The 13,794-nt window shown below is 41.2% G+C and overlaps 1 protein-coding gene across 2 annotated transcripts in view; it reads left to right on the top strand.

Annotated features, from left to right (window-relative positions):
* PRTFDC1 (phosphoribosyl transferase domain containing 1) overlaps positions 1-13,794 on the top strand; it is a 93,873-nt gene that overhangs the window by 70,730 nt on the left and 9,349 nt on the right. For both annotated transcript variants that reach the window (XM_082385652.1, XM_082385653.1), the window contains exons 4-5: positions 3,954-4,019; positions 13,680-13,697. In XM_082385652.1, coding sequence (XP_082241778.1) covers positions 3,954-4,019; positions 13,680-13,697 — 84 coding nt within the window. The remainder of the gene's footprint in view (positions 1-3,953; positions 4,020-13,679; positions 13,698-13,794) is intronic.

Genomic DNA, 13,794 nt, shown 5'->3' with positions numbered 1-13,794 from the left:
AGGAATTCAGGATATTTATTCTTCTTCGGTTATGTTTTTTTCTAAACATTATCTAAACAGTCCACATTCTCTTGCTTGAGTAGTCACCATACCTGCTGAGCTCTTTTTTGCACCTGGAGATCAGGTCACCTAAACTAGAAATTTCCAATATATTTCTTTCTGAGGATGCCTGGACTATACGTCAGAGACTTCCTTTGCTATTTAAATAAATCCACACAACAGCTAACAATATTTCTTTCAAGATGTAGATTTCTCCTAGCCATTTCAGCTTATATATTTTACTACATTAGTACAACCGGGACCCAATTTCTTCTCCATGTTACCCTCAGAGATGTACTATTACTTCTACCTTCTAGGAATATTGTGGAGGACGGGGGTGATTAACACAAGAATAATGTCAATTCAGACAATTCTAGAATTGAACTGGATCCCTTCACTTACTAGTAGTGCCTCTTTGGGCAAGTTACTCAGACTCTTGCTGCGTCCAGTTCCTTGTTTGTAAATTGGGGATTAAATAATACCTATTCTGAGCTCTACTGAACCTTAACAAAATAGATAAATTCACCCATATACAGACTTTTCTAGCATATAGAAAAAAAGACAAAGAATCACCCAACTCATATGAGGCTTGTATAACTGGCTTTAAAAATCCACAAAGGTAGCAAAAGAAAGGAAAATTGTAGGTCATTCTTACTTACGAAGATCAGATGAACAATCCCAAAGAAAATAGTTTCAAATCAAAACCAGTGGTGTAAAAAAAAAAAAAAAAAAATCAATCCTAGGAATATAAGGATGTTTTTGAACCACTAGAAAAATGTTATGGTTAAACACAGTGAATTTAATGCATTTAGTTAACTTCTTTTTTTCCTGAAACCCCAGCAAAACGACAGTAAAGAAATAAACAAGGTATATATATACCCACAAGCACGAGAGGAAAGGGAGAAGACCTCAGTGGGCAAGAGATGTCAGTGTTTTTTAGGCGATAAAACTGATTAAGGAAGGGCATTGACTCAGCAAAATAGAGAAAGTGAAAATCTAAATGTCTATGGAGGCTGATTTCAAAGAGTAGAGAGGAGTCATCAGGCCACAGGATTCCTGAAAGGCTTACTAGTTTGTCACCAGGTTCTTAGAAGGTAGAGTGAGGAATGGTCTGGACGCAGCAAGGCAATGGGAAGCGTATGAATGGAGAAGTTGGACCCCTAAGTGCCCTTCTCCATCCCAGACGTATTTTCCGGAGTCATTAAACCAGGGAGCTCCAGACTCCAGTGTACTAGGGAGGATTGAGGGGTGATTGTTTCCAAGGAGGGAAGGAAGGAAGAAAGAAAGGAAGGGAGGGAGGGAGGAAAAGGAAGAAATCAGTCACAGCTAGCATCTACTGAGTGCTTACCATATGCCAGACTCTGTTCTAAATGTTCTGTGTGTATTAATTCATTTGATCTTCTTAACAGCCCACCAGATAGGAGAATAAATGTGCAAAAGTAGCCAAGACAATTTTTTAGAACAACAAAAAATTGGGACTTGCTCTACCAGACACTAAAACATACTAAAAAGCTTACAATAATTTAACGGTATGGTTTTGATGCTGAAATAGACATTTTCGGTTAATGAAACAGAAGTATATAGAAATTGATCCTTGCATATTAGAATGAAGGATATGATAAAAATGACATTTCAAACCAGTAGGGAAAAAAATAAACAATTCAATAAATGGTATTAGGACAATTGACTGTATACACACTTGGAAGATATAAATTCCAGATGAATTAAGGGCAAATCTAATATTAAAAATACGTTATAAGCTTGGACTAAGTGAGGCCTTCTGAAATAAGACTTGCTTGAAAACACACTAAATTTATGACTTAGAGCACTGTATTCAGCTTTCTGATGTATTGTGTTTTTTTTTCTGATCAATGGAATAGAGATGATAATAGTAGAATTATTGTGAAATTTACTCTGATCTAGCAGAGTATAAATCTCATTTTTTACATTAAACTTTGTGGTTTAGTTGTTCCATCCAATTCTGCATACCTCAGTCCTCTGGAGACACTGAAATTTTATTTTTCTTGCTGCTATTACCATGTGTGAGTCTAATACACAGAAATTCTCTCTATGTTAACTCCTCTTATCTCAGCACCTCTAGAAGTGACAAGAAAATTTTCTCCTTTGACATTTTTGACAAGTTCTCAACCTGCTGACATGACTGCTTGTGAATATATGATTATATACGCCTGTACAAAAACAGCAAAAGATCAGCGAATTCTGGATAGTCTTTGATTTTCTCCTTTTAAGATCAGTTCCCAAAAGAAGAAAATCATTTGTTTTATCTAACTTATGGGCCACTTCAAGCATTGTCTCCACTCCTTTGCCATAAGGAATGAATGCTTTCAAAGTGGAAGTAAGAACATTTTAAGGTCACTTTTTTTTTTCTCTTGAGCAGTAAGGTAAAAAAATAAAAGGCTGCTTCATTGGTAAAACTGTTATATTGGTTGGTTGGCTTTTTTTTTCCCTTTCCGGATGACCAGTGCTATGACAAAGTAACTCTAGGTCTAGACTCTCAGTTGCAAGTGACAGAATCCAATTCAAACCAACCCAAGGGAAAATTCTTTGAAGGGAATGAATTGGCTTAAGTAGCTGGAAAGTTCAAGGTTGGTTATAGCTTCAGGCATAGCTGATTTATACAGGTGAGGCCTGGCTCCACCTGATCCAAATGGAATGAACTCTCCTGAGAAAGAAGCAGGACCTTCTTGCCAGAATAAGGGAGAAAAGCAGTGAACTAGCCAAAGCAACAGCTGTCCACAGCAGTAACCGAAGATGTTTCCTGGTTCAGCACAGTGTACATCTGGTCCCTCTATTGGTGTCTTCTCACTTTGGTTATGGTTTGGATGAAGGGACTGCAACATCGCAGCAGTCTTGCTTGGTCATGAAACCAATTGCCTGTAGGATATCTGCTTCGGTTCCTTTAATGCCTCTTTGCAAGGAGGCCAGAAAACAAGCTGCCTGCTCTCTGTTTCCCATTCTGCCCCCATGTTATTCTATTGTGATATTTATACTAAGGAACAATCCATATTTTGTTCATGGTGTGTGTGTGTGTGTGTGTGAGGTTTAATTGGGACAGGATAATGTCCTGTATATAAATATTGTGGAAAGGAATGCCCATAACCCCTGATAGGATTTGAGTGAAAAGGCTTTTTTTTTTTAAATTGTAGTATAGTTGATTTACAATGTTGTGTTAGTTTCTGGTGTACAGCAGTGATTCAGATATATATATTCTTTCTCAGATTCTTTTCCATTATATGTTATTACAAGGTACTGTGATAACGTCTTCCAAATGGGGTTCTGGGTCTCATATTCCTGGAACTGCAGAAAGTTCCTAAGCCTTCATCATCCATGTCTGAAGGTCTGACTGTAATAGTTCTTGAACCTTGGCCTGTCAGAACTGCCCTCAACACCAGATGAGGGATTGGACCAGCGCTGGTAGGGAGTAGAGGGGGTCTCTAACCTCTCTGGGAACCAGTCTAATTGTTCCCCACTGCAGGGCTGTAACTGAGGCCCGTTGGCACAGCTGACAAATGCTAGGCCCCTCCTGGGGCTCCCGTAGCCCCCCCCTCACCCCAGGGAAGTTCAGGAGCATGACTGTCTCCTCCAGTTCCATCTGTCTCAGAATAGGTTCAGGCACCTTCCATGGTTTTTTTGTCCCAAAATTAGGTTTGCTTGTCCTCTCTCTACTCGTTCCATCCCCTCTCCACACAGACTCGCCGCCAGCCATTAGAGTGCTTTGTCTCAAGCACAGTGGCAGGAGAGTGGCTCTTGGTAACCATAGGCAACCATGAATCCGTACCAGCTATTTGTGCTATATTTGTAAGGCGCAGTCTCGCCGCTGGCCGGGTAGACAGGGAAACGTGCTTTAAAGGTTTTCTTGTACGGTAAAATATTGTCTCCCCTTTTTCTTTTAGAACGACCAGTCCATGGGCGAGATGCAGATAATTGGAGGTGATGATCTCTCAACACTGGCTGGAAAGGTTCGTTCATGTAACTATGCTCTGTGCACACTGAGGCATTGAGGTTGCGGGGAAATCAGTGACCTTCACTTCAGGTCAGCGCTGTAGTCCATTTTAGGCACTCTCCCGGGTTTGCTAATTCATGCAAATGGATGTGTGAATCCTTTTAATGATTTCTTCTTTTATAAAACACTCCTTCTATCATGCTTCCAAGACCTGATGCGAACCGAATCTTTTGTCTCTAGGCTTCCTTCCAAGTTTGTTTCAGACAACCTCACATTACAAAACCCCTTAGCATTCCTTCTTCTCTTTCCCTTTCTTTTCCTACTCACCCTTTCAGGTACCTCCTGAAAGGGAAGACTTTTCCTTTATTTGTCTGCTTTTCTCCTCTCATCTGTGCCTCAGCACCTAAGCACTTCAGTAAGACATTAAAACAGGTTTGTTGAAATGTTTAAAATTTAGGCAGGGAATAAAAAAAGGATATCTGGAGATTTTTTTCATTTTTCAGCACTTTGCCTTTTTTCCCCGCATTAAAAAGAATGTAGCCCAGGAGATCATGAGGCAGACACCTCCGATGGTAACTTGGAGTTCCAGACCTGCCAGTGCTTAATAATAAAGTGAAAACCTGTTTGGATTCTGACATAAATCCATGCATTTGGGAAGGAAGAGTTGTTTCATCCAGCAGATGGTCTTCGTGCAAATGTGATCTGAAATGCAAGTTTTGCCGTGAATGAAAGCGACACAGAATTTGTTTTTGTTCACCTCTGCTGACGTATCTTGTATTCATTATCCCTGAGCAACTTCAGCTTTCTAAGTGAAATGGATCAGTCTATTATACAAGCTTAATCTCTCATATTTGCGGTTGTTATTGTTTTGCAATGACCTCATGGGGAAAGAAAGAGCAGCCACATTTAATTTTAAAAAAAAGGTATAATAACACTAGGAACACTGCAGAGCCACAAGGACTAACTACAGAACAGCTTGCTTCCCTCTCCTCGGAAGATAGCATAGCATCTGAGTGTTAAATTGCTATCTAGTAGGAAATTGTGCCCCGCAGAAATTGGAATTAACTTGTTGGTGTTAATGTATGTATCACATGGCCACAATTTAATGTTACTACATCAGTGCATAAAATATTATTTGATATTTGAGTATTTTATCCTAGAAAGATAAAATACTCAAAGCAATTTCCAGAAATTCATAACTTCTAACAACCCTGGAGTGGTCTTTAAATGATAAGTCATTTTAGTACTTTGTTGTATGACACTGCCTTGTAAGTTTATTACACAAGAGAATTATCGTACCTTGTGCATTTACCGTGGAAAATGTCAATGTGGCAACTCTAAGAATCCCGAAGGAATGCCAAGAAAAAATTTGCACAGAAAAAGTGTAGTCTTTCTCTCCTGCCTTCTAAAATCATCTTCTATTTTGTTTTAAAGTGATTTTCCCTCTTAAGTGAGCACTGGACATTCCCTTCCTTTAAGAGATAGGATAAAGGTTATAAATTTTTTAAAAGAGAGAGCGAGAGGAGATTGAGGAAAGGGTAGTTTCTTACTGGGGGTGGAGTCAGCAGAGGAGGTAACAAGGCTGTGCCTCAGTTTCCCCACCTACAATTACTGCAAAGACCACCCCCATCATGAGAAAGTAGAGATCATGGAAGTTGAGGTAGGAAAAATGGAAACCAGCCAGCAGTAAGTCCGAGCAGGAGTGGGCTTCAGTTTTTTGCTAGCATGACAAATGATTCGTCCAGGTTACCAGGTGCTGTTATGTTTCCACTCTCAGTGTGTGCATAGACGCATTTCTATATACATTCAAAGGTGTGCCGAGTAGAACCCCTTGGGCTTCTTGGGTAAATGTTTTCAAGATGAATCACCATTGATAATCAGGTTCTCAGCTGTCTCAACATGCAGCTCGGGGTCCCTAGGCTCATGTCAGAAGGGAATGTTTAATGAACCAGTGTAGACCACACTCTGTGCTTTCAAATATATCTTGAATCTGCCTATGTCTCTCCATCTCCACGGTAACCATCCAAATCTAGACCTTGCTACTCAAAGTTGTGGTCTAGGGCAGGCATCAGATAAACTTTCCAGGTAAGGGCCAAATAGTAAATATTTTTCGGTTTTGTGGCCCATACAGTCTTCTGTTCAACGACTTCACTCTGCCATCATAGCATGAAAGCAGAAAGCTGCCATAGATGAAATGGAAACCAATGGACATGGCTGTGTTTCAATAAAACTTTATTTACAAAAACAGGCGGCAGGCCAGATTTGGCCAATGGGCCATAGTTTGCTGACCCTTGGTCTAGAAACCAGCAAGGTCAGCACCACCTGGAGGCTTATTAGAAATGTAGTATCTCAGATCCCACCCCAGATCTACTGAATTAAATCTTCATTTTAACAAGATCCCTGAGATGATTTCTATCCACACTAAAGTTTGAGAAGACTAGTCTCTAGGGCGAGACTAGCTCTGTCCCTCTTCTGAGCTGCTGTGAAAGCCTAACCAGTCTCCCTGAACTTACCTTCACTTAACTATGCCACCCTGCAAACCATTCTCCAAGAAGCAGTCAAAGGGATCTTCTTAAAATACAAATTGGATCACATCACTTGCCTACTGAAAACCTTTCAGCAGCCTGTCAATTAGGGTTGTCAGACTTAGTAAAAAAAAAAAAAAAAACAAAGCAAAAAACAGGATGCCAAGTTAAATTTGAATTTCAAATAAACAATGAATAAATTTTCAGTGTAAGTGTGTCCCATGCAATATTTGGAACACACGTAAACTAAAAAGTTGTTCTTTATCTGAAATTCAGATGTATCTGGATGTTCTGTATTTTACCTGGCAACCCAGTGCTCTGAGATTACAGTCCGGCCTCCTTATCACAGCCTCAAAGACCCGCGTGATCTGGCGCTGTCTCCCTCCCAACATCACGGTACAGCGTTCATCCCCACCTCGCAGTGCCGTAAGCACGCTGGCTAAGCTCCTTCCTGCCAAGACCTCGGACAAGCCATGGCCGCCACCTGGAATCCACTTTCCTCCTATCCGTCAGATTTCAGCCTAAAGGCTCCCGTGTAAGGGAGGCCTTCCCCGACTCTCAGTCTGAAATGAGCAAAGCTCTTCCCCTCTAGCCGTCCCCCCGCCCCACATTCTCCATTAAGTCTCTATACCCACCCTGTTTCCACTGAAGCCCTTTCCATAATTTCCGGTGTTTATTTGGGGCTTATTTTTTTTATTTGCCTATTTCCCCCACCAGGATGTCAGTGTGATGGGGGCAGGGACCATTCTGTCCCAGCATCGTGCACGGCACCTAGTCCGCAACAGGTCGGAATAAGTATTTGGTGATCGAGTGAGTGCAGGCTCTTCTTTCTCTTAGACAGAAATCCGAAAGACCTCTTCAATTAAGTTTGGGAACGGGCGGACATGGCAGAAGGAAAGGGTAAATAGAAGCCCACCTGATCACACGGAAGGACGATCACCCAGCTGGTTTGGTTGGGAATTGGATGAGTGATGTCGAGTGAGGGGACATTCTCTCTGTAGAAGCAGAAGGGCTTCAGTGTCCCAAGAGAGTCCAGGCTAGACGGAGTTGGTGAGTGCTACACACCTGAGAGTGGAGGATGAAAAAAGTTTCACTTAACCTTTGGAATTTCCTTTTCCTTAAAAGGATAAAGGCATTCATATGGCCTGCTCTGCTCATCCCTTCTTCAGCATTTCAGAAAAGGCTATCCATTAAGAGTTTGAGAGAACTTTAAAAATAAATTTCAGGGATTTCCCTGGTGGTCCAGTGGTTAAGACTCCGCGCTTCCCATGCAGGGGGCGCGGGTTGGATCCCTGGTCGGGGAACTAAGATCCCGCAGGCCACGCAGAGTGGCTGAAAAAAGAAAAAGAAAAAGAAAAAAAAATTCAGAGGCCCTTCAGAGTTTTTCCATCATGCAGAATGTACACCAGCTGGGAAAAAAACTTAAAAGGAAAAGGCACCCAACAATGAGTGGGTCCTTTTATCAATGGTGGAAGAAGAAAGTCTGAAACTGCAATAAGTGTCTGCCTGGGATGGAAGATGCTTTGGGTGAATATCTACGTTGGAAGGGTTGTTACAAGCCATCAGCTAACTTATCCCTTCTCATAGAGTAATCACACAATTTCTCAATCAACAAATTTACATTGAAGTTATACTTATTATATTATTACTCTGCCATGAACTTATTCAGGCCGCCTTTTTGTTAATGCTCGGTACCCAGAGAAGAACTTCAGGGATTCTTTCCACCCACGACTGTTTCCTTGAGCTTAAAGAAATCCAGAGAAGGAATGATTCCTTAGGACTGTAATCGTCTTAGAGAGAAGAGGGTGAGGTTTTACTTGGGACCAGAACGTCTGGGAATAGCACCGAAGAGGGAGAGAGATTAGCGTGTGGAAAGGGGGAGGAAGGGGAGGGAATAGCAGAGCCAGAGGACAGGAGTGGCCCAGTGTGACTGAAGGAAATTAGTCAAAATTAGGAAAACGATAATTTGAAAAACTGAAAATGTCGACTGAATTTGGTTTATAGAATATGTTGAATAACTAGTGTAACTTGCTCGGAAAAGCAAAGAGCCGCAAAAGTTGCTGAGCCATGGTGACATCATGAAGCTGTGTTTTGGGGAAAATGCACCTGATGGGAGGGTAGAATCAACTGAAAGAAGGGAGAGACTCCAGGTAGAGAAACCAGTTGGGAGACCACCTGATTGTCCACTTGATTGATTGATTGATTGGAGCACTTGAACTACAGGAACGAAGTAGGGGGTGAAACAGAAGGAATAGCCCTCTCCAAAGGGGCAGGAAGGAGTTCAATGATTCCTGAAAGAGGGAGGGTTAGAAAGGATTTTTTTAAATCAAATTTGTTTATAGAAGGACTTTTAAAAACATGGGAAAATCACCTGTATAATTTTCCATGCATTGTAAACCCCATAACTGTACTATGTAACTTCTTAAGTCCTCTATAGATGTGCAAGTTAAAATGTTTAGGAAAGGGAGATTCTAGACAGCCCCTGTGCTCCTTTCTGTTTCTTGGCTTCTTTTATTACCTCTTCTTCCTTCCTTCCTTACTCCCTCCCTTCCTTCCTTCCTTCCTTCTTTCCTTCCTTCCTTCCTTCCTCCCTTCCTTCCCTTCTCTCTCCTTCCTTCCTTCCTTCCTCCCTCCCTCCCTTCCTCCCTCCCTTCCTTCCTTCCTTCCCTTCTCTCTCCTTCCTTCCTTTCTTCTTTCCTCCCTCCCTCCCTCCCTTCCTTCCTTCCCTCCCTTCCTCCCTCCCTTCCTTCCTTCCTTCCCTTCTCTCTCCTTCCTTCCTTCCTTTCTTCTTTCCTCCCTCCCTCCCTCCCTCCCTTCCTTCCTTCCTTCTTTCCTTCCTCCCTTCCTCCCTTCCTTCCCTTCTCTCTCCTTCCTTCCTTCCTTCCTCCCTCCCTCCCTTCCTCCCTCCCTTCCTTCCTTCCTTCCTTCCTTCCCTTCTCTCTCCTTCCTTCCTTCCTTTCTTCTTTCCTCCCTCCCTCCCTCCCTTCCTTCCCTCCCTCCCTTCCCTTCTCTCTCCTTCCTTCCTTCCTTCCTTCTTTCCTCCCTCCCTCCCTTCCTTCCTTCCCTCCCTCCCTCCCTCCCTTCCTTCCTCCATTCTTTTTTTTAAAGCAAAAGGAGGAAAACTCCCAAGAAAGGCTGGCTGCGTCATGGTTCTAAGTAGGTCACGGCAGTTGAATACAGGGAGCCCTCAATGATTCAGTTCAGTGGCCCCTTCAGCTCACAGCATTAAAAGCATTTCACTTGGTGTGTTTAAGCTGTCTGCACAATGCGCTCTCTGGCTGATTTTTTTCAAAGTTGATTTAATCCTGGCACTTCATAAAATGTGTGTATCCATCAAAGCAAGACGATTTTATTCATGTTCAAGAGAAATCTCTGAAAGGGTGGAATAAAACCAAACGCATGGAAACAGGCCCAAATCCGGCAATGGAAAAACACAGAAGTGCAGGTTAAGTGCAAGATTTCAGGAGACGTGCCACCCCACCCCAAATAAGTTTCTAATCAAATGCCAGAGTGAAGCATCGGAACCTGCCAACATTTCCTCCTTGGCTGCCTTAACTGTTTAAATCATTCCTTTTAAATTGCATCTGACTAGGCTGAGAACAATAACGGAAATGCCCACCGACTGACGATTCTGGCAATTTTGTGAATTATCACATAAAGTGGAGCGCTGGACTGCATGCCTTTCTCCATGGGGTTGATATTCACACTCCTGTGCACGCTCAGCTCACCATCATTCCTGCCATCATCCCTCTGCTGGGTGTGACCACAGCCGCAAAAACACGTTGCTGCAGATTAGACTGTGGTGTGCTGACCGTTGTGCGTTTTGAAAGACTGAAAGGAATAACCTATTTAAGAAAACCATTTAGATGTGCATAACTCTTTCCTTCTTTCTTTTCTTCTTCTCTTTCTTCCTTCCTTTCTTTCTCTTTAGGAAACCCGATGGGATTAGCTTCAATCAGGATCATGCAATAGCAAAGAGAGGACACACTCTGGAGAGTCCCCATAGGATTTTTGCCTGCGGTTCCCAAGCTACAGATTTTACTGGCTTTCTGGGAGGAAATGAGCTAGGTGTGAGGAGATGACTGAGATGGTGACTGGCGAACATCTCACATTCAGTGATTGGAGTTAGCAGATTGGAAGTGTTTAAGGGAGGCACAGTATGTTCTGAAAAATTCCCAAGGTTGCCCACTGAAGAAAATGGGAATTTTAGAAGATTTCTTAAAGCAAAATTAAAAGCAATAGACATTAATAATAGCTCAGTTAAGGAGGGATTATACATCATTAAGGAGAAAAATGGAGGGGATGTGTCAAAAGTATAATGAACCAGAGAAAGAAAGAAGGTCAGAATTGTTGATTTGTTCCACGGGCAGTTTTCTGAGCCCCTACTACTTACCAGTCTCCATGTTACATGATGATCATATAAAGATGAGTTAGTCTTTGTCTCTTAGCTTGTGGAGCTAATCTTGGTCCATTAAAGTATCAAGAGATTAGTTCTCTTGGACAATACTGAAAATGCTTCCAAAGTTGGGGTAGTCACTTTCTCTCTACTCAAGGAGGGTTTTGCAAGGCAGAGCCAATCTTCCAAAAGTACTAAAAACATTGCTGTTTTTGGAGGTGCACTTTTCACACAACAGGCAGGCCACTAAAAATCCAGGAGTCAATCCATATACCACTAATGAAAGAGTTTGAAAACACTGTTGATGTTCTATAAAGGAAAATAAAGGTATATGTAGTGACCGCTCTGTAGAACTCACTAAAGAACTCCAGTTTTCTGCTTAGTTCCCTTTCAAGAGCAGGTGGTTTTTCTACACTCGTATTCCCGTGCCCATCATTTAGGAGCCTGTAAATAATTCTACTTTTTTAGTACTCTGCAGAACTCAGAAAGTCCTCTGTATTGTTACAGACTATTCTAAATTAAAAGAGATTAAAGATCCAGTGCACGGTCTTAGATTAGACAAACCAACTACAACAAAAGCCATCTGAAGGACAACTGGGAAAAGTTAAATATGTACTAGGTTTATACGATATTAAGAAATTATTGTCGAGGGGCTTCCCTGGTGGTGCAGTGGTTAAGAATCCGCCTGCCAATGCAGGGGACACGGGTTCGAGCCCTAGTCCGGGAAGATCCTACATGCTGCGGAGCAACTAAGCCCGTGCTCCACAACTACTGAGCCTGCGCTCTAGAGCCCACGAGCCACAACTACTGAGTCCACGTGCCACAACTACTGAAGCCCGTGCGCCTAGAGCCCATGCTCTGCAACAAGAGAAGCTACCGCAGTGAGAAGCCTGTGCACCACAACAAAGAGTAGCCCCAACTTGCCGCAACTAGAGAAAGCCTGCGCAGCAATGAAGACCCAATGCAGCCAAAAGTAAATAATTTAAAAATAATAATAATAAATAATTGGTTTTAAAAAAAGAAATTATTGTCAAATAAAGAAGTGTGGTATACATATACAGTGGAATGTTATTAAGCCATTAAAAAAATAAACCAAGGAAATCCTGCCATTTTCAACAACGTGGATGGACCTTGAAGACATTACGCTAAGTGAAATAGGTCGGACAGAGAAAAACAAATACTGTGTCATCTTACCTATATGTGGAATCTAAAACAAAATAAAACAAAACAAAAGCCAAACTCACAGGAAGAAAGGTCAGATCTGTGGTTACCAGAGGCAGGGTGTGGGCCCGGGGAGTTGGAGGAAGCTGGTCAAAAAGCACGAGCTTCCAGCTTTAAGTCAGATAAGTCTAGAGATGTAGCGTACAGCATGGTAACTCTAGTTAACACTACTGAGCGATATATGTAAAAGTTATTAAAAGAGTGAACCCTAAGACTCCTCATCACAAAGAAAAGATGGTTTTGCTTCTTTTGCTTTTTCTTTGTATCGTATCTACGTGAGAGGATGGCTGCTGACTAAATTTATTGCAGTAATCATTTCACAATATATCTAAGTCAAACCATCATGCTGTACACCTTAAACTAACATAGTGGAATATGTCAATTATATCTCAATCAAATGGAAAAAATGAAAAAAAAATAAATTATTGCCATTTTTGTTAGAGGTGCTAATACTTTGGCTATGCATAATGTGCAATGTCATGATAACTCTAATATAAAATACATGAGCATTTTTTTTAACATCTTTATTGGAGTATAATTGCTTTACAATGGTGTGTTAGTTTCTGCTTTATAACAAAGTGAATCAGTTATACATATACATGTGTTCCCATATCTCTTCCCTCTTGCATCTCCCTCCCTCCCACCCTCCCTATACCAACCCCATAAGCATTTTTAAATACTTTTAACAGTTACAAACACACCAACATCTAGAAAATCTTTAGACTTTTCTATTAGATTTTCATCATGTGTATGCATTACCTTGATTTTTTAAATGTATTTAATTAATTTTGACGCTATATCTCTGGATTTGTGCCTATACAAATCCCACTTCCCAGCCACCACTATATCTTGTAGTTGAAACTAATCACTTCAAGGATGAGTCTTGTTTTGCAAGGCTCTGAGCTTTCAGAAAAACAGATTTAATTATGTTCAGTGCACTTTATTTAATTAGGCAAGAATGCAGACTAACAGTTTAAAAGGCGTTTTCATTATAAGATTGAAACAAAAAGAGATTGTGAACTAGGACATTAAATTAACCAAGTATTCTCCCAGTATTCTGGTTGGTTAATAGGCATGGTTGATAAGCCTCAATCAAACTAAAAATGCACACCCTAACTAGCTGTGATGGGTTGATGGTTAAGAATATAGCAAATGCGTTCAGTATACCAAGGGGACTTCTCAGTCAGTGTGATCCACCGGGGATACCGTGGGCATGACCTATTTTAAAAACGGACAAAATAATCTTATACTTTAATGATAAAATTAAGATTCTTTAATGGATTTAATGAATAAAAAGACTGTACCTGTACAGACACCAATATTGCAGCACTCAGTAATCCCAGAAAGACTGTTAAAATGAATCTGGAAGCCTAGATTACCTCCAAACATTCGGGTTAGATGGACGGCGGAGGACCAGCTAAGCTAATTGTGAAATTCTAACTCTCAGCAAACTGTGTGTTTATCTTATGAGCCAGATTTGCCTCATATTCTAAATAGTTGTGTTTTTTGTTTTGTTTTGTTTTTTTTATTTCAGAATGTCCTCATTGTCGAGGTAAGCTGACTTTTATTTATCCATACTTGGAAGCTGAAAGAATCTAATGGTGAGTTTCGAAATATAGAACTTGTTATCAAACTGGCCAAGGATTTAT

Source organism: Balaenoptera borealis (genome assembly GCF_965194805.1).
Source record: "Balaenoptera borealis genome assembly, chromosome: 3".
NCBI lineage: Eukaryota > Metazoa > Chordata > Mammalia > Artiodactyla > Balaenopteridae > Balaenoptera > Balaenoptera borealis.
The sequence above is the reverse complement of the archived record's forward strand: the minus strand, read 5'-3'. Positions and strand labels throughout refer to the sequence as shown.